General features: G+C 40.1%; 1 protein-coding gene across 3 annotated transcripts in view; it reads left to right on the top strand.

Annotated features, from left to right (window-relative positions):
- Positions 1–21,069, top strand: part of grid2 (glutamate receptor, ionotropic, delta 2) — a 469,811-nt gene that overhangs the window by 369,885 nt on the left and 78,857 nt on the right. For all 3 annotated transcript variants that reach the window (XM_056376388.1, XM_056376390.1, XM_056376391.1), the window contains exon 11: positions 3,899–4,211. In XM_056376388.1, coding sequence (XP_056232363.1) covers positions 3,899–4,211 — 313 coding nt within the window. The remainder of the gene's footprint in view (positions 1–3,898; positions 4,212–21,069) is intronic.

Here is a 21,069-nt window from a genome sequence, read left to right as displayed (position 1 = left end):
ATTGTTGCCTATTTATGCACACATACTACACCAATACAAAAGGAGGAGAAGCATGCATGCAAGCAGGCACATGCCATAGGCATCACTTATTCTAAGTAGGACTATAGCCTCCCTCAGGTTGATTCTTCAGTCCTATCATAACATTCCCACTAGAAATCATGCCACTTCAAAAGCAAATATTTGAAATATGCTACCATAGGGCAGAGTTTAACTTCTTTAAATTGGACGGAGGGATTTAGAAACTCATTCACTAACTACTGCAGAATGTAGTCTGAAGTGGACCAGAGAGGGGCTGACCTTAAAGATTGAGAAATGTGATATTGCGTATTGGTGAAAACACCAATCATAATTTGACTAATTTGACTAGTTTCAAGTATCTTCAAGTATTTGATCCATAACTACTGGCAGACACTTGAACTGCCTCAGTGAAAAGTGGAAAAGTGGAGATGACTTTCCTTTAGCGAGCATGCGGCTATAAATGTGGATTTCACAAAGATGAAGAGGCCTGTAGTTTGTGGGCAGGAAATTGGCACAGTTGGATAATAACTACTTTAGCTATAACACAGCTACATACAGGGTTAGGGTTAGCTGATGTAGCCTCACCTTTGTAGTCCATTAGCAAAAAATGTACCAATTTCACTGCTGTGAAACAAGCTCGTGACCCAAACTTTTGTGCTGCCAGGTCTATTCCCCTCAATTTAGATGCCAGAGCTGTCTGTTGTCCATCTGTCCTTTCCAACACTGCTGTTTACAGTTTCCAATGCAGACAATGGACAGCTTTTCTAGTAGCCTTTGGCAAACAGTACAGAAGATTTAAGATTATTTTGTCAAAGTATTGAATATGTTTGATATTGTAATCCATCTGGTCATCTCTTACTGTTTACAGAAGGATAGAATGGAATAGATAAACAGAAAGAAAGAATGCTTCTTTTCAAAAGCGTATGGTCTGAATAGTCACGTTAATTCAGATTTTCATCTCTGCTCCCAGCATGCTCATCCTCTATCCTGTAGCAAAGACAGAGCACATTTATCTAAGGAATAAAAAAGCTAAGCAAACACATGGAAACATTACAAGCAGCATCTGAATATACTAAATAGCTCATGATTTCACAGACATCTTCTGTCTTTCCTTCCTTTCCTCGTCTTATGGGGGCCCCGCCAGCAATAAGCCTTGAGCTTACCTTAGTTCCTTACAGTCACGCCATTCTTTTGTCCCCAAAATAATTTATGGATTGCTTACACCAGATGTAACAAGGCCACTAAAAATGGCAGTAATAACAACAGTGGGACATCTTCTTCCCAGAGGCAGGATTATTGAAGTATTTCAGCTAGATACAACGTTGTCACCATCTAAAGTGACTTTACTAAGATTATTTTAATCCATGATAGCTACTACAAGCACTTTAGCAATTAAACTATTGTTTGGAATTTTATATACTACATGTAAGTGTGCCTGAATGAGGGAAAATAAAGTATCTTGCATCCTGAAACCACATTAGTATATCTAACTTGGTCATTTCTCCGATGTGAAGAAATAACAAATATTTTGAACCCGGTTAGATTTGTTAGGTAGTACCAGATTTGGAGACAGGTAATGTAAGGTGTTGTCAATGGTGCAACAGAGTTGTAACTTTCAACTGACAGAGGTCAATGCAGTGTTTTCTCTACCACAGGCAATACTCATCATTATCATATCCTATTGTGTATACATCTTAGTGTGTTTGTGTTCATGCCGGTGTGTGGTGTGTGTGCGTATGTGTGGTGTGTGTGTGGTGTGTGTATGTATGTGTGTGCATACACGCACGTGTGCATGCGTGCAATGCCCTTTGATGTCCTCCTGGAATTGCACTGAGCTGCTGCACACGTTCATTATTTATAGGTCAAGGAGGGTTTTTATTATCAGCTATGTTTTTTTCCAAAGTTTTCCATGCCTTAAGTTCATTATTTTCATTTGGCTGTGTGTCAGACTTGAGCATTTTTTAAGATTGGGCTCTCCTTCACCCCTCCCCTTCCCCTCCACCACCACTAAAAGAGCTCACAAAATGATACAGAAATGCTTTCAGCACAATGCATATTTATGTGTACACAGACAAGCTCAGGCTGTAAATAAACTGAACATGCAAATAATTTTGTTTTCCCCATCAGTCAGCAACAAGATTTATCTCTCCAAAAACCAATTATACCAGATAATTATTATCCAAAGTGCTCTATGCAAGTTTCTATGTTGACTGACCACAGAAGTCAGCATGGTAATTCATCTCTACTCACACACACACACTTGCATGCATATTGTTGTCTCAACCAACAGACGTCCTGCAGGGTTTCTCCTACTATTCCTCTTATGCAGTGTAAGTGACAATTTCTGCACATTTAAGCATTTTGTTTCCTCACTCGTCTGTGAAATTAGCTGATTTTTTTGCCTACAATGGATTAAAATTTTGTTTGTTTTGTGTGTGCATGCGTGCGTGTGCGCGCGTACGCAGATAAGAATGTTGTGTGTTGGGTCTGCGGTGGATAAGTATGCAAGTGTGCGTTTGTGTGTATAATCAGTGTGTGTGTGTGTGTGTGTGTGTGTGTGTGTGTACAGTGGCTGTAGGGCTAAACATTGGCCTACAAAATCACCTAACCTGTTACAGTCAGTTGTTTCTAGCAACAAAGACAATCTCATTATCGAACAAATTCGTAATATGTGCCCTCTCTCACACGAGTATGGATTTCACACTCACGCACACTCACAACATCTTAAATCCTTGTTATGGTACAAGCAGATGTCTACAGCTGCTAGCCAAGCACTGGGGACTGAAAACATTTTAATTAGCCATCATTGTTTCTGCATTTAAGATAAGCACAGTCTATTTTTCTTGGCAGACACTCACTGACAGCTGTTTTCAACTTAAAGTCTTTACACTTAAATAATTAAAGCAGTCATTTGTTGTCTCTTAAAATTCCAAGAATAACAAGTGAAAGCAGATCAATTGGCTAATGAATGAAGGAGTTAAAGGTCATGCATCAAAATATGCCTGGTCCTCATGTGGCTTACAAGACAGTACTTGCCAATGCACAGCACATAATAAACATATCCATACATTATCTTACTTTTGGTCCGCCTCTTCTTTCTGCCATAGTTTTATCTTTGTTTATCTGTAGCCGCAATTTACTATTCAAGCAACACACACTGTTTATCATACTCCGAAGATCATGGTCAGTCTGTGTAAAGAGAAATATATTGTCTGCATTCAAAATAATCTGTTCTTGGCCCTGTATCTACTTCCTTGAATTTCCATTGCTTAATTTATTATAAGTGTCTTTATTACAAGGGTTGTTAATCTGCTCTCGTTTGACAGATTTTAGAGAATCTTTCACAGCATTACAGAATTTCACACAGCATTTCCCAAATTCAACTCCTGCATACTGTCACTGGTGAATTTTTTTAATAGTTAAATTCCCTATGAGTGTGTACCTGATTTTTTTGTTTTGAAGCATTGCTTTATCTCTTACGTACCTGTCTGTACACAGGTGCACCCAGACCACTTTTTCTAAAAGTGTTGTAAAAAAAACAAAACAAAAAAAAAACAGAACACATCTCCCCACTGGCATTTTTCCTTTAATTTTGAAGTGAAAGAATACACACTGTCAACAAAAGCTCTGTTCTCAGAAATCCCATTTTGTTTATCTATCAATAGGCCAGATGTCTCCAGGCAATAGTACATTTTTAAAGTTTCTTTGTGTTTAGAATTTAATGTTTTACTTTAGATGGTGAGAAGCATAAGAGGCGTAACTTAAAGCACTTACCCACCGGATCTCTGGGTACAAAAGTCCACATTTGTTGGCTCTGTTTCCGCACCTACACATTTTCACAGTGTGGATACTTGAAACTCCTCTCTTCTGCCTCTTGCAGCGAGCCGATGTGGGACTTTCTGCCCTGACCATCACGCCTGAGCGAGAGAGCGTTGTGGACTTCACCACACGCTACATGGATTACTCTGTGGGTGTTCTGCTGCGCAAGGCCGAACGCACAGTGGACATGTTTGCCTGCCTGGCGCCCTTCGATCTGTCACTGTGGGCGTGCATCGCGGGAACTGTTCTCCTCGTTGGCATCCTGGTGTACTTGCTCAACTGGCTCAACCCACCCCGGCTACCCATGGGATCTGTGTCCTCGACAACCCTGTACAATTCCATGTGGTTTGTGTACGGCTCCTTTGTGCAACAAGGTAAGGAAGAACTGGGGAAATGGGATAGAGGGAGTGGAGAGCAGGAAAGGGAAATCAAAAGAGGAGTACCTGATGAATTAATGGAGTTTTGGATGTTTAGATTGGGCAAAACAGATGAAATCATGTAGCCACATATGGGACACACGATGTGACCCTGGTTTCTTCTATCAAAGTCCGAGACTTTGTCCACCCACCTTTCACCCTGAACGCCTCCCTATGACTTCTGCACAGGACAGGAGGTTAGCACTTTGTGGACTGAATAAAATGTAGACAGAGAACAGAGTCCATTATGTTTTTTTCCCAAACGTATTAGGCAGTTTGTAATGTATAATTGTAATTTTTACGGTTTCATGTTTACTTGTCACATGACTAAGCATTTGATCAAAAATAATCTTTAACTAAAATTGATTAGGTGAAGGTGGAGCATTGTTCATTCTTTTGTGGTGTTTTGAAATACGTGAAATGAAGTGAAGCACGTCAAGCTCTACAATTCAGGGATTTCCTGAATTATTTGAACGTTTTCCTAGTTTATGATTTTTAACCCAGATGGCGACCAGGTGCATAGTAGTGATGTTGTTGTTCAATGTTTGGCTGTAGGGAGATGGGGCGACATCATACTGTATTTGCATGGTCCATCACAAAGGTAAAAGATAGAGACACAAGGGGAGGGGAGGGTAGCATAGAAGAAAAAATGTGATTGCTAAAGCAATCTAATGTCAAAAATGTGATTGTAGCTGTCCTCTGGGTGTCATAAGTGTGGATTGACCTTTCGTGTTTGAGCACAATAGACAAATGAGAACAAAAGGGAGGAGAGGTTTTGTTCCACGTGGATTGAGTGAAGGATAATGACCTCATCCTGGTTATCTACCCAAAGATTTTCCAGGATCCATCGGACCGTGCTCAGGTATGGAGATCAGACAATTGACACCTAGGGAAGGATTTAAATTTAAATCACTGCAGGAATTGACCCATGGCAGGGAGAGGGAAGGGCAGGGGGAACAGGGAAAAAAATAAAATCACCTACAGTAAATGTGTGTCTTAATTATGTCTGTTAACCAACTGGTTTGTGTGTTTCATTTAGTATGCACACCTCTATTGAGCCTAGTATGAAAGAGAACACTAAATATGTTCACAGTGTGTGCATGGTTGGTGGCATAATAAAAAAAAAAAATAGCTGCTATTTTCCAATGAGCACAGTGTGCTCTTGCTATCATGCTGCAGGACTCGCAATAGTTAATTTTTTAAGCTGCATTAATTATGCAAATTTTTGGAGATTTTTTTTTTTTTTTTTTTAACGTTGCCTGTGAAACATTTCAGGCCCTGAATAAGCAACTGATGAGCGTTCCACCGTTTGATAAATAATCCTCCATCTTGTGCTGCAGCTAATGGTGGTAATGATGATGATGATACATTCTAATTGCTGTTTGATATTCACAATCGTTTCTCTTTTTAGCTGTAATTAACATTTTAGTCATGGCATCATTAGAGAGAAAAAAGAGCGAGAGAAAGGGTCTAATTCTTCAAGGGGGTGATGTCCTTTGTGTGTGTATGTAGTGGTGTCTTTTGTGTTGGGTATATACAGTAGGTGTGAGATTGTGTGTGTGTTTGTATGCGATATCGGGCACTTCTTCCTGATCATGTTAGAAGAGCTGTGCTTTATCCACAGGTAATTTGTTTCTGATTTGGCTAGCCAGAAATATCTCTCACAAAATTAACTGAGCATGAACAGTCTACTGCCACGAGGCTAAGTGGGCTGACCTTCACTAGCTTTAAAAGTCACCTGGAATGTTTTTTACTCACATCCCAGCAATTATTTAGTGAAGCAGGGATCTCTTTCAGACTCCTGATAGCTAATTACAAGATTAAACTGTATCTTGACTGACAAATTAACTGACTAACAGGTTAAAAAAAAGGTTTATAAAGTCATTGAAAATGTAAGAACACACACACATTTATGGACCGAAAATTCATTCAGCTGTTTCCTCAGTCTCACAGCACCTCTGTAACGTCTCAGACCTTTGCGCTGCACCCTGAAATGTTACCCTTAGGAAAAATTGATTCGGACGCACACACCCACAGCAGGAGGAAGTTGGAGATGAGTGATGAGACATGACGCCATAATTTTGGAGGGTGTGAGGAGAAAGAGGGAGGTGCAGAGGTATTGCTCTCTTAATCCTTTTCTTTTCTTTCTCCCTTCTCTCCCCCTGACTATTTATTTTTCTTCCTCTCTTTTTTTGCAACCTGTTTTCCATTCTTATACTTCCATTTGCTCCCCTTCATCTTGTTTTTTGTGTCCTTTTGTCCATTCTCTTTAGCATCCTTCAGCCCCCCTCCCGCCCCCAACCAACGCCTCCTCTCATTCTTCCTTTTTCATCCCTCGTTCTCTCTCCTTCTTGCTCATCTTGGCCGCCAAGTTATCAGCCATTTGTGTGTGTGTGTGTTTACACACATGCATGTGCAAAAGGGCCAATAGAGGCTGTAGTGAAGAAATGTCTGTACTCCATAAACTATGTCTAATTGGTCGAGAGAGAGAGAGGAGAGAGAGAGGGAGAGAGGAATGGGGAAGGACTGCATCTGACAAGATCTGCTAGTTAGTTCTTGACATTGTTGACCGTTAAATCACAGCCCTTTTGGAAATCTTGGAATTCTGAAATTTTATTATTCAACAGTAATACAGTATCTCAAATAAAATAAAAGCTCAAAATATAAATTTGACACATTAAACAGTTGTTCACAGACATATCTTAAAGTTTTGCAATACCTATTAAAGAGAAAATACATAAAATATCAAAGGTCCCATATGCACTGCAGTAGGTTCTGCTTAGTAATTGTGAGTAACCATTAATAATAGCGAAAGCCTGTGATTGTTTAACCCCCAATCTTTGAAAAAGAGGCAAAACCCTAAATTTATACAATGATAACTTTACAAGCAGCAGCCAGGTAATGGGTGTAAAAGGTGGATCTACAGCACATTCAATCAAAACAAGGTCAGACACAACCTCAGCCATCGTGACAATAAGTTGTACTTACTTTAAAGAGTAATAAACCATACTGAGGGAGACAACTGTAAGGTCAAGTAGTCTATAGTCTAGAAGATTAATAATCAAGCTATAGAAAACACAATTTTGCATTCACGGGTAGCACACAGGTAGCTGCTTTTCTCGCTGTGTGTTGAATGCCAACTTTGTCACCTTAACTCAAAAACATGCAGTGGATGTGGCCAATGGGAGAGACCATCTATCAGCACAAATCTGTCCTGGATGTTGTTCAGAACAGTTTCGTCTTCTGAAAGCAGAGCACATCTTCACGGCTGCCAACACAAATGTGACCTGGGTATTTCAGCAGTGAACACAGACAGCAGGAATATGGGGAAATAATTTGCAGGTGATCACGTAAAATTTAAATAAGAGCTGAGGACAAAATGAAGTATGTAAGTAGTGCGAGCAGAGGGGAAGATGTGGGATGTGGGAGAGAGGATATGATTTAAAGGATGTGAAATGTTTCCTAAGGAGATTAATTTTCAGCTTCAGTTTGGTTACTCTTTGGCCCTGGTTGAGGTGGGAAGGTCATTCCAATATTTTTCAGAGCCAGGAGGGAGGAGAGTTGAGGCTGGGATGAGTGATTACCAGGTCACATTATTAGGAGAGCCAAGCAGACAACATTAGCAGAGTGCAGGGCATTGACTGGATGGTATGTAGACTCTGGACAGATCATGGCCTGGAGGGATGGCGATGTGCACTCATTTGCAGTCTTGTACACCAGGTTTTGGATTTTGAAATGAGCCACCACAGGCAGTCAGAGGAGGGAGAGCAGGAGGAGGACGACATGCAAGAATTCAGGAAGATAGAAGACGAGACAGCCTGCAGCAGTTTGGATGAGTTGAAGGGAGCATGGTCAGAGGAAAGTTGCAGTGCCTCAGACAGAAGTTTCAACAAGCTGAGCAGAAGTGGCGATAAAGAAGTGCCCACTACCGTGAGTGTTGAGGATAATCGTAAACAATCAGGAACAGACGAAAAGTTGACCCCATGACACACTTTGAATGACAGCCCACTCATTTGCAGAATGAAGCAGAGATGGGTAATGAAGATACAGAAATTAATAAGTTTGGGTGAAATAAATAGGGGGGGAAATGCAAAGTGGAAATAATGAATTGATAAATTAAATGAAAAGGGAAATTAATACAATGGTAAATACATACAGAAGCTTGTGATTTAATTATAAATCTGTTAACTGAGTCATTTCTTTTTAGATTTTGGCACTTTCAGTCCTCCACAGAGCAGGAAAATGTGCTTGAAAAGCCTTTGTGAAATGGACACATTTATACATGGCAAGGAATTAAAGTGTTTTTCACCATAAAAGATGATCAAGTTATTAAATCAAATCAGGCAGAAACAGTGACCATTTGTTACTTGGTTTGAGATGTCTGGAAAATTCTATTGAATATTCCAAGTAAATGCAGTAATGAAGCAATTAATTTTTGCTCCATCTCATTAAAAGCAAACCTCAAAGTCCTACAAGAAAAGACTGAAACAACAGGAAGCCTATAAATGGTAAAAGCGATGGAAACATCTCGCTGTAGAGAGATGTTTCGGGGGCAGGTTTACACAGAAAGCTGTGTGCACTCAGCTGTTGCTTAGGCATCAGCCACCGTGACAAAAAAGCTGCACATACACAAACCATGTGAGGGAAAGAACTGTAAGATCAAGTAGTCTATGATACAGACGATTAGTACAACAGGTAGCAGCTTTCCCTGCTGTGTGTTGAATACCAACTGTGTCACTTTACCTCAAAAACATGCAGTGGATGTGGCCAGTGGGAGAGCGCATCTATCAGCACACATCTCTCCTGGATGTTGTTCAGAACGGTTTTGGTCACACGCCGTCTTCTTAAAACAGACCACAGCGTGTTTCACAGCCGGAGAGCATGCACAGCTCATTACATTTTAAAACTGCGACAGCCGCCAAACTCCTTTTTTTCATGTTCTTTGTATTTATTTAAAAGCAAACCTCAATTGATGCAAAGCGGCGCTCTCTGAGCGAGACAAACGCTGAAGTGGCCGCAGCTATAAAGCGAACTGTGAACTCTGCTGTAGTTCAAATGTGGGATCAGCCGACGGAAGCTGGCTGTCAAAGGGGGCATCGCGGCTGACGGGTAACCTGTGTGGGAGTGAGAGAGGCCCTGTTATGCAAGTCAGATTTGTTGGAGAGAAAGAAAAATTAAACTAAGTGAGACAGATTGTGAGAGTGGACATGTTGCCCTGTTCGTCCATCCCATTTCCTCTTTCGATACTTTCCTGTCTTCTTCTATCCGTCTCCCCTTCTCCCCACTTCCTCTCTGCCCTGTCCTGACTCCCAAGTTTTGCCGGTATGCTTTGAGCTAAACTGGAACAGTCAAAAGCAAAACTCTGGTGTCACACTGAATATGTGTCTTTCACAATTCTTCCCCTGTTGCTCTCCCTGTCTTCCTTTCTGGTGTTCTCCCCTAATTAATGTCCTAAACAGTAGGGGAGGAGAAAGACACTGTGGAGAAACAGACTGTGTTTTTGTGGGTGTGCACACATATGTGTGAGTTATCTTAGCATGCAGCCCAACTGTCAGCGTGAGTACAGCTGCCTCTCAATTAGAGCTAACTTTGTTGGGAAATACATACACAGTCCCACTCATATGCACACTGTGAATTACTTGTTTTCACTGTATGAAAAAAAAAAAACTGCACAGATACACAAACACACAAACAGCGTCAGGGCCATAGGCCATAATCAGCACTTTCATCTTTCCATCTGCTGCTCCAAACATTTCTCTCTTTCTTTCACTTGCTTTTTTTTATATATTTTTTTATTCCTCTCTCACACTTTGCACTTCTTTTTTTCCCGCTGTCTCCTGCTGTGCATCGAGCTGTCTGTACGCTTGAGTATGACTGTGTGTCTGAGGGGGGAAGAGTGTGTGTTCTTTTCACAGCCTAGTTAGAGTCATACAGAGAAAAAAAAATCCAATTGTTTCTCTGCTTCACTCCTGTCTACTTTTGTAGTTCATCCCTCCATCCCTCAGTTCCCTCCATTCTCCACTTCTCTCTACTTACTGCTGAGTTTTCTCAATGTGAGTCGTGTTCACGTTCAGCACTCCCCATTCCCTCTCTCACTTCCTCTATGTGTCGCTCCCTCTGTCATTATCTCTGTTTCTGCTGTGCAATACTGCTGGGAAGCCAACGTTATCATCATTTTCCTGCTCTCTTCTTCTCTTTTCCTCCCTCTCTTCCTCTCTTTATGAGTCCCTCTAATCCATTATCCCTCTCTAACGACTCTGTTGTGCTGCTGTGAAGTGGACCCAACTTTAGGACGCCCATCCCTCCTGACTCTCTCCCTATATCTCTCTATCTATCCTCTCTCTTTTCTTCTTTCTGTCCCTCTCACAGTCTCTTTCTGGCTACAGAGATGTACCACTGTGAAAAGAGACCCTCTCTCAGCAGTTCCATTAAATGCATGTCTTTCTCATGCGCTTTCCTCTACTCTGTGCTCTCTTATTACTGCCACAGTTGCTTCCTTTCCCTCCCTGTTTTTCTCTCCATTCCTTGAGATCCCTATTGGCTTTTCTCTGTCCATTACTGTCTTACTGATCACATGTGATGAGGTACAGTTGTTACTAGTTCTGACTCATCCCGTTCAATCCTGCTTTCATCCCTTCTGCCCTCCATGCGTTCATCCATAACTCCATCCCTCTTTCAGTGGTGGAAGGCAATTAAGTACGTCAACCCATGAACGACACCCCAGTGTGATTTTATGGTACTACACTCTGACAAGAGCCATTTGGCCACTTGAGGGCAGTGAAATTAAACTGCAATATTAAAGCTACATATTATCACCCTTTAACCTCCTAAGACCCGGACTCTTGCATGGCGTGCATTTTTAATTTCTCTTTGCTATTTAGGCTGATTGGGACCTGAGAAAAATGATGTCCACATATGAGGACATTAGTTTTAAATTTCGATTACTGAGTCGCAGTATAATATCCTCATATGTGGTCACCAGGCCCTTGTTGAGAAAAGGTTAGTGTTGTGGTCTAGAGAACCCAAAATGTGAGGTCCACATATGTGGACGCCAGGTCCTAGGAGGTTAAGTTGATATCGTGAACTTGTTGAAGCTTATTTACACAACCAGCGTAGAGGGAGTGACATTATCATCTCCACCAACACCCGAGGGAAATATCTTCTTTCGCAGTTTTGTGTTGAGCAGGTAGCATATATTGGGTTTTTCTAAAGCTTTTTTGATGCCTGTTGCAGCTGAAAACAATGCTGAGTTTGGTGAGAGTGAACAAGAAATGGTCAAGTTGCAGGCTAGAAAACCAAAACAAACATTAAACAGAGGCCATAAAACTCTGTAGAGCTGAGGAGAGCTGCAGAGTAGAGTGGCAATTCTTTCGTATGAGCGACTCCTTTCATGTACAAGTAGTTAAATGACCCATTGTTATTATAAAAATATTGATTATAGCTTCATTAAGTAAAATATCCCAATACTGACTCAAGTCCAGGTGTAGTAATACTCCATAATGTGGTTGACATACGAAATTGCCAAAATATGAACAGAAACTTCAAGAGCTAAGTATTTGTTTCTCAACAGATGTCTTTTGAGTCCATTAACGGTGCTTTAACACATTTCTACACTTGCTAAAATAATGACGAACATGACATTTTACAGATTCAAAGTGATGTTCAACAGTTTCAGTCCCTGAGCCATGTTAAGAAATTGGAAAATGGAAATATGCCTCCTTTCTGTGTTTTGATTGTCGTCACAGGGCATCAGACTTGGCCTCCAACTTTAATTACTTTGCCTCTCTCCCGCTGCCGGAGACGGGAGCTGCAGCCACCAGCTCAAATCTCTCTTTCATATTACCCGGCATGCTTGTGTTGTACATGTCAGGGTGTAATGTATGTGTTGACTCTCTCATGCTGTTCACACTCTCTCACTCCCTGTCTTTCTCCCCCTCCACCTTAAGTGTTTAATCATGCTAAGTTAAGTCGCTTGAAAAAAATGTCTCCCGCTGTTCCACAGTAAATGTCACATTCAGCTGGAGACCGCAAAGAAAGAGACAAGGACAAATAGACACAGCAAACATGTGCAGAGTGAAGGAATCTTTAATTAGTACACATATGACATTCACCCTCCCCCTGCACATATTGCAGTGATGTTGACTGAATATTTTTACCTCCCATAAAATATACTGAATATGTACGTCAAAGCAGTTCGGACTGGTTTTGTTCTACCCAGATTCCTTCACCGGGGAGTCAGACAACCTGCTGCCATCAGGGACGGTAATGAGGAGGGTGGCTTAATTGTAATACAAGCATAATTATTTTGAGCTGTCTGTTGTTAACTGCCTCAGATATACAGACCTAGTGAATCCCGTTTATTTCCTAGCAAGTGTGTTGTAAAGGTCAGGCTTTGAGCAGAATGCAGCTGGAATAAACTGGTTCCTTTTGTTCATCAGCAAAAGGCATGGCAACAAATGACGTCCTGATTTCCCTCGATGACTCTCAGTAAACCCAGATATTTGTGAGATTTGTGTGATCATTTATGTTAACAAGGCAACCCCCTCTCTACCACCACCCCTCAGCCAGATGGAAGAAGAAAGAGAAAAGGAGGAATAGAAGATTGAAAGAGATAAAACAGTGGGAGAGCTGAGTGCTGCGCACCTTGTTAAACACCTTGTTAGTGTTCAGTCAGTCATTATAATGTCTGCTGAGGTAGGGTTATATAATAATAGACCAGCTTGGAAAGAAAGCAAGAATAGCTTAAGTTTCTTAGTGGCCAAAGGAACGTAAGAGCTGGTGTTATGACTGGAAATAAATAAAATGCTGCAAGGTGGAGAGAGACCAAAGGAGGCAGGGAGGTGGATATAGAGGACTGGACCCAGTAACACACTGCTGTACCTCATTATGTGAGTCTTGGAGGGCACTGATACGGCACACAGATAGTTTAAAGGCACATGTAATTCAAATACAAACAACATCACTTGCTTTCTGATTGACAAGTTTGTGATCATGGTTTGAGCTGGTAATGTGTGAAAGTCAGTCTCTCTGTGTAATGTCTGGTGTCTTAACAGCCTGTTGGGATTTTTATAGTCATCATATATTTTCCTGTCTTGAATGAGATTAAGTATCTATAAATGCCAGTACAAATTACCGTCTTTAGAATTATTTGGAAAACTCTGCATTGTCTGCATTCCCATGTTGATACCATCAACTGCTTGGCGCCTGTGTTGTAACATTAACAGAAATTAGATGTTGGAACATTTATTTATTGCACGCATCTGTCAGACTCAGCAGGTTTATCATTGTCACTTTGCACAGTGTAACTGGACATCTGGCTCTTGTGACATCAGTCATGTTGTACTTTATTTTTCTTGGAGTGAGAAAAATACTGAATTCATTTTTCTCTTTTTTGCTACAGTGCTTATTCCTGTACAGCTAATGTCGCTGACAGCCTGCCTTTCACCCTGCCTTCAAGTGTGGCTGCTCGGAAATAAATTCTAAACATATTTGATTTCCGGCAAGGTCACTTTGTTTTCAAGCTTAACATGGCCCTTAGGGTCGGGCTGATGACTAAAATTGTTGTAGTTGGGGATCATTTAAATTTTTTCCTTTTTTAGCAAACATTGACTATGCACATGAAAAATTACTTTAAGTTTCTTTACATCACTTTTAAATCTGTCCAAACAGTATCTGTATAGAGCAAGTATATATATCAACGAGTATAAGTGACATAATGACTTTTTCCTGCTTACAGTTACACAGGGCAAAGCACGTCTCATTATCAGTTCAGTACAGAACATGGTTTTTTTCACATTTCCAATTACGGGATGGTTCTGTATTTTAAGGTATGATTGGCAACCCGACCTGGTATTGTTCTTTCTTTCTCCCCTTTCACTCACTCAACATATTGCCAAGTAGCACAAACACGTTTTTCTTTATCTGGTTGCATTTAGCATTTTAGCATTTTCTTTGTTTTTAAAGGAGCCATTTGCTTTGTGATTATTACATAGCCAGCGTTAGCATTAACAGTCTTGACAAGAGCTTCAGTCACCATTGCGTTTATAAGTGGTTTTACTCCCTCTGAGCAGCGCTACTTCTTCAGGACAGCCTGAGCACTGCAGTGACTCGGTGTCAGAAAGCTGGGGCTAGCTGATTAGCATGCTAACTTCAGTAGTGTAAAGAGGTGATAGAAATAGAAAGAAAACAAGAAGGTTACTTTGTATTGCTGGAGACAGCTCTTGGCGGGTAAAGTAATGAAGTTTGATGCTGAACTACAACATTTGTGTTAGACTGGTAAGTAAACAGCTGTTGGAACTAACACTTGCTATGTAATAATAAGAGAACTTAGAAATAGCTAATTTAAAGTAGTAAGCAACATGTTTCATGACGTGTTCTGTTGACTTGTTTTATTGCTGCAGTAACTAACTGAATTATAAGATAATGACATCTAATTTTTGCTGCAGTGAAATTGGGGGGAATTTGATGGAATACAATTAATAGATTGTTTTTCTTTCAACTAGTTCATAGAATTGAATAAAAGTTCCAGTAACCTTAACCTCACAGCCATGGAAACAGTCTCTGTTGTTGTGTAGTTTTGTGTAGCGTGTGACTCGAATGTGAAGTGCATTTGTGTGATTGAGCGTGTGTACACTCTGCAATAAGTTTCCTTTATCTCTTCAGACAAATCAGTTTTCATTGACAATGTCATGTCTGCAAATGTTACATCCAATTGATGAGAAACAGGAGAGTGTGTGTGTCATAGGTAGGAGAAAGAGTTGAGAAGGGAGTGTGAGCGCTTGCCAAATTGCATGTTTTTGGTCTCTGGGAAGAAGAAAAAAAAAACAGGAACTGGGAGGAAAAGTATTTTTGTTCTGTTTTGTTTTGTTTTGTTCTACGACAAGAAAAGAGAGCAGCAGAGAGAGCTCATGTTAAAACTGTTCTCTGAGGTTTTGTCCTCGCTACATTCTTTTTCACTTTACCATTCTGTTCTCCAGAGATGTGGACCACTTCACTTCCTAATCAAATGTGGCAAAATTAAATTTTGCACTTAAACTCATAAAAAAGAAACAAGACCGACTTTTAGTGAATCGGAGCATTGATTGCTTTTCCAAAACTACTCATGTAATAATAGCAGCAAAACAGAAACAAACTGGGGAAAGGAAGGCCAGGTAAAGGTAAAAGAGACAGGAGAGGGGATGTGAAAAGTACAAAAGACGACGAGGAGTGACGATGACGCAATGATGTGCTGTGGGTGGTGTTATGTGTATATTGGACATATGGGTATGCATGCGATCGTTTTATTTTGGTTACACTCACGTGCAAAATTTTGCCGTGATGTCTCAAGCTAATAGCAGCATGACAGCTCTACACTTTTTACATGCGATGCACTCACACACAAACTTACACACACGCAAACTCAACAAGTCCCCAAACCTATATAGGTCGCTTGTCCCTGCCCTTGGATGCAACCCATAAGAGCGCACCTACTATCTACTGTACCAGTAACATTACTGGGACCTGCTCATAAAAACTTGCTTCATAGTGGCACAGCTGGTCTAAAACTCATTTAATAGATGCCAAAAATTCAGGTCCTGACCTAAACATATCCCAAACAGGTCAAATACACTTAATTTGAAAAGATTTCATTATCTGGTGGTAAAAATAAAAACACTAAAATGTGCAACACTAGCAGAAAACCAAGGAACATAAACAAACTATGGTGTATACAGTATGTGTGACTTACTGGTTAATTATAGTGGGAACTCAGAAGTTGCACATTGTGTATATTCTCACTGTGAGACATGCTGCCCTTGAGAAAAGGGGGAGGAAGAGAAAGAAGAGACGTTGGAGAGGAGTGCGGTGGGTGTGTGGTATGTGGGTTGAAAGCTGTGAAATATTGAGAATGACATTGTTAAAATTGAATATGAGTGACTCAAACACAATCACTATCAAGTGTAAGGGCTTAGACATACAAGCATACCCACAGACTTTAGTATGCGTGCATAGCAAGACACACATACAAATTGCCCTAGTCAAGTGAAAATTGCTGAGAGAGCCATCTGTCAGAAGTTGCACTCAGAAGGCAGCATGGTCTTATTGATTTGATAGAACAAGACACAGTCTGCATACAGTCCCCTATAATGAGACCACAGCACTGTAGCTGCTAGCTGAATTTACTGTGCGTGTGTGCGTGCGTGTGGTGGACACACATGCTTGTGCCACTGTGTGTGTTTTGGTGAGAGAAGAGCGATTAGAGCCCTGGATCCAAACTGACTGGCTTTGTGTTTTGTTTGTCTGTGAGATTCATAGTTACTATAGGTTTCAGACACCAATAAGAGTTGGATTCGTTTTTGTCTGACTTTTTTTTCTTACTTCATTCTTTGTTCAAGATGTGCTTTGAGATTCAACGTCAGTTTGTGGGCAGGGAGGATATTCATGAACACATGCCTTACCGAAGTTACTTGTTACTAATGTTTCCTATTCTCCCATGAAGAATGTCAGGATGAGATATTAAGAAATAGCTTCGTTCATCACCACTTTTTAAAAAACCCACAGATATTATGGATTAGCTGTATACTGTCGTGTGTCTTGAGGCAAGAAAAACCCTTATTTTTGCCCTTTAGAAATAAGTGTACACATACATGAAAATGGCCACATACACATGAACATGAATCCATTCACGCACACACAGCCTTGACTTCCCCCGTTGGCTGTTGTAAGCCTTATATTATACACAGATTGTATTGATCCATATATAGGAGGCGAGCAGGGAAACACAGCCTGTAAATAAGCTCAAAGAAATTTCTGCTGACACCATCATTTTTATGTTCCTTTCAACTGTGGAAAGGAGGCAAAAGTGCTGATCAGGCTTGAAGAAAGGAGGAAAGAAGAGGAGAAAAGAGTGTTTCTGTAATAAGTCCAATGTCAAGCAATTTCTGCATATGATACACACACACACACACATACACACACACACACAGAGTCACCGTACTCCTACCCGAGCTATTCAAGGAGGGTATTAGGAAGTTACCACACTAAGCCATACACACAAACACACACATGCACGCACACACACACACACACACACACACACAAAAAGACCTGGGCTTTATCGCCAGTCTCCACACTTGGCCCGATGTAGACCAGACCTTCACTGGCTGCTCTACCTTATTTCATTCCAGGGAATATAAAAAGAGTGCTTCAAGGCCAAAAAGCAGTCAGATTTAATGAATGTTTACAAGCGATGATGCAGCAAGTTGGTCAGAGTGTCTCTGAAGGGCAGACACACAAACTCACAAGTGTGTGTGAGTCTGGTTAAGTTTAGGATAATTTTGCCAAAGGATATATTTAGTGAGTGACTGAAAATTTAGTAAAGCTGTAGAAAACACTTTGTGCACAAGGCATTTTAGAAGCCAGTGAAATGTCCTACATCTTGAGTTTACAAAAATCTAAATCAAACGGAGTTGGTGCATGCTGTGTCACAACTCTGTGATTGCACAGAGGCTATAGCTGGCACATTTCGCCTCTGGAGAGTGAAAGTTCAAAAGAAATCAAACCCAAAGATGTACAGCACACAGTGAAACAGTACAGACCCAACGCAAAAGTCAGAAAGCAGAATTGTAATTGATGCAACAAACCTCAGTGTCTTCCTTCCCTGGTTCTGTGATAGCAGGCATTGGATTCTGACGACTGTGTTTTTGAGCAAAGCCAATCAGTTGTCTTATGGCTCCAAATCCTGAAAAGGTGTGTGTACATGTGCGTGTTGTGGTGAGGGAATGAGTTAGTGTGGCTGTCTGGGTATGGTATGCTTCTGTCTGTGTGTTAGTGCCCTTCCCAGTGTAGTTCTTTTCCAAAAATAACATAATTACAAGCAAAATTTCAAAGCCAACAAGAGAAGGAGAGAGAGAGAGAAAGCAACAGAGAGTGAGAGCGAGGGAGACCTAAAGAAGACTGCTAGAAAAATCGATTTACAAAGTTGCCCTTTCCAATTAATTTCAATTCTCAGTGAAGGGCCATCAAAACACTCTCAGCTCTCCTTTTTGTCCAGATGTAAAACATTAACTGTACTATCTTCCATAGGGACGACAAGGGTGAAATGAAATAATGTAAAGTTTTATCTGTATCCCCTGACTACACATACACACACGCGCACACACACACACACACACACACACACATGTACACAGCACGTAGGCGTAAGCACAGAGAGTCTCGCTCTATTTTGCACACACTATGTCCCTCTCGCTCACACGCAGACATAGCAGATATCTGCATAGTGAGCACGCTCCAAAGCGCAGCTAAGTGGGGGAATAATTTGCATTTCAATCTTTTATAATTTGCTCCCTTTTTGTGAAATTGAGCCGACTTCCACGAGCTAACCGCTGTGAGTACAGAACCCCATTTCAGCGTCCTCCCTCAGGGTGGTTCTGTACAATTTGAATATCTTTTTTTTCCCATGAAGTCATATTGAAACTCGTTCTTATTACACACATTGAACTCTTGTGGGTTTTTAACTTAAGTCATTTTCTGAACATGTCGACTCTGCAAAGATAGAGTTAAAGACATATTACAATCAAAATTCAGAGCAGAATTTGTTCTCTGGTCTCTGAAGTGTGATGTTCCATGGAAATGAAATTCCAAACAGACAGATATTCCTCAGCATAGGGTGCAGCACTTTGTTTACTTTTTAAATATACCAAAACATCTTTCTGCTTTACAAAATGTGGTGTTTGTCTGCTGTGGTTTACTTTTAATCCTTTAAAGCACTGTGTTGTGGGTAAGGTAACATGTTTCCATTTTTCGCTTTTTCACCTTCTTTGGATTAAAAGAAAAGGGTTTTTTTTTTTTACATCTAATGCATTAAACATGAACGAAGTGAATGGTTGTACCAACTAAGAAAATTCAATGATATATTGTAGAGTTCTGCAGTGAAGTAATCAGCATTTCAATTTTATGTTGTTCAAATTTAATTGATAAAAAAGCAGAAACTGAGTAGAATTGTAACTTTTCTAACTTTTGCAATTACTGTTATCTTTTTTCACACACTGCATATTTAGAATTAGTCCGTCTGTGTCTGTAAAATGGAACTTTTGTTGCCCAGTTCGTTAGTAATACTTTTGATTTCACTTTGAACTTTGTTTTTATTACTTTGCTGATGCTCATACCTTGTATAAAGTGGCATCAGGATATTGCCTTTTTTGATAATTCTTTCCCAAAATCCAGAAAAGTTGCTTCTTTTGCACTTGTTTAACAAAAAAGATGCAGTTTGCAGGTAAATGTGTGTTTGGGTTTTTTTTTTTTTGTACATTACATTATCAAAATGGGGGCAATGGAGCAGATGAACAACAAGTGTTTTTTTGTGTAACATCTGTGTCCTGCAGAAATGATGTAGCATGTTCACCCAGCATACAACTAGATACAACTCGTTTCCCTCTGACCCTCTTCTTCTCCCACACTCGGACTGACTCTGTCTTCTCTTTGATCTCCTCCTATTTGTATTTAATATGCAAAGATACTGAAAACATCATTTAATTAAGTTAATAACCACGAGTAGTAGACACCTGCTTTGTTTTGTATCATTCCAGTAAGACGTCCCTGACATTAGTGTAAACAGTTTCCAAATCAGTAGGCGTATAATTTTTACATTCATGCTGTGAAACTTTTCCCCTCTCTTCTTCTTTATTTCATTTAATTGCAAACAATCTTTTCCCTCTGAAACCTTTAGAGTCTTTCACTGTGTGTATGTGTCTGTCTGTATGTGTGTTCACGCCTCTCGTGTATGCAGATACAAGTGTACATGTGTATTCAGCTGTATGTTACTTAGTGTATTACTATACATGGTTGTCTGTATGTAGTGCAAATGTCAGTGCCAACAGGGTCCAGAACAATTTGTCAACATCAGAGGTGAATCATTGGCAATATGAAATATTAATGTCTCTTTCATGAATATTAATAACTTTATTGAAGCAATTACCATAATACAGACACTCCTCCAGCACATGTTGCGCTTTGTATGTAAGAGAAATAAATTATACACTAACTAATGTGGATTTATTCTCTTTATGTGGGCTCTGTATGCAACTCAGACAAATTAAAGTGCTCACCTCAGAGAGCTGCGTCTAGCTCCGCGCTGCTTGGGGACCACACATGAGACTTTGCTTTAGCTACACTATATCTGGTGCAATATACTGTATATATTGCGTATTGTCTCTATCAAATAACGAAATGAAATGAATATGTAAATAATATTGATTTATTTACATTATATGCACACACAGCAAATTAAAGTTCTGACTACTTTTGCAGCTGAAATACCAATAACAAATAGAGGAGAAATAAAAGTTTATATAACTTTGTTTGTCAGGTTGCTGGTTGCAATTTGTGTTTGTTATGCTGAGTGTATTCAAGACCTTTCCTGTAACATGACATTCATATTGAACTCACTCTATTAAAAGTCCTCTTGCTGTTGATGATCCTGTAAATGCAGTAAAGTTAGATAGCTTTGACCTCGACACAATCAACTCCTATCAGCTTTTCAAGTTGGTGGAATTTAAAAAACATTGATATTATATATAAAATAACATATGCGGAGAAGTGTTAGCAAGTAAAAACACTTAGCCACAGCTGTAACGAAAACCAGCTAATCTCGATTATTTCCCACTGATCCGATTTGTTTGGCGAGTGTACGTATGTGTTGCATGCACATGCTTTAATGAATGTCTTCAGTTCTTTTCATCATCATCCAAACCATTTTCCTGAAAAGCTTTTAAAAGCACTCATACCACAAACACAAACTTGCCTTAACCACTCTACTCGATGGTCCTAGGTTCTTATA

The sequence above is a fragment of the Seriola aureovittata genome, chromosome 5 (assembly GCF_021018895.1).
Source record: "Seriola aureovittata isolate HTS-2021-v1 ecotype China chromosome 5, ASM2101889v1, whole genome shotgun sequence".
Classification (NCBI taxonomy): domain Eukaryota; kingdom Metazoa; phylum Chordata; class Actinopteri; order Carangiformes; family Carangidae; genus Seriola; species Seriola aureovittata.
Note: the sequence above shows the minus strand (reverse complement) of the source record. Positions and strands in the feature narration are given on the sequence as shown.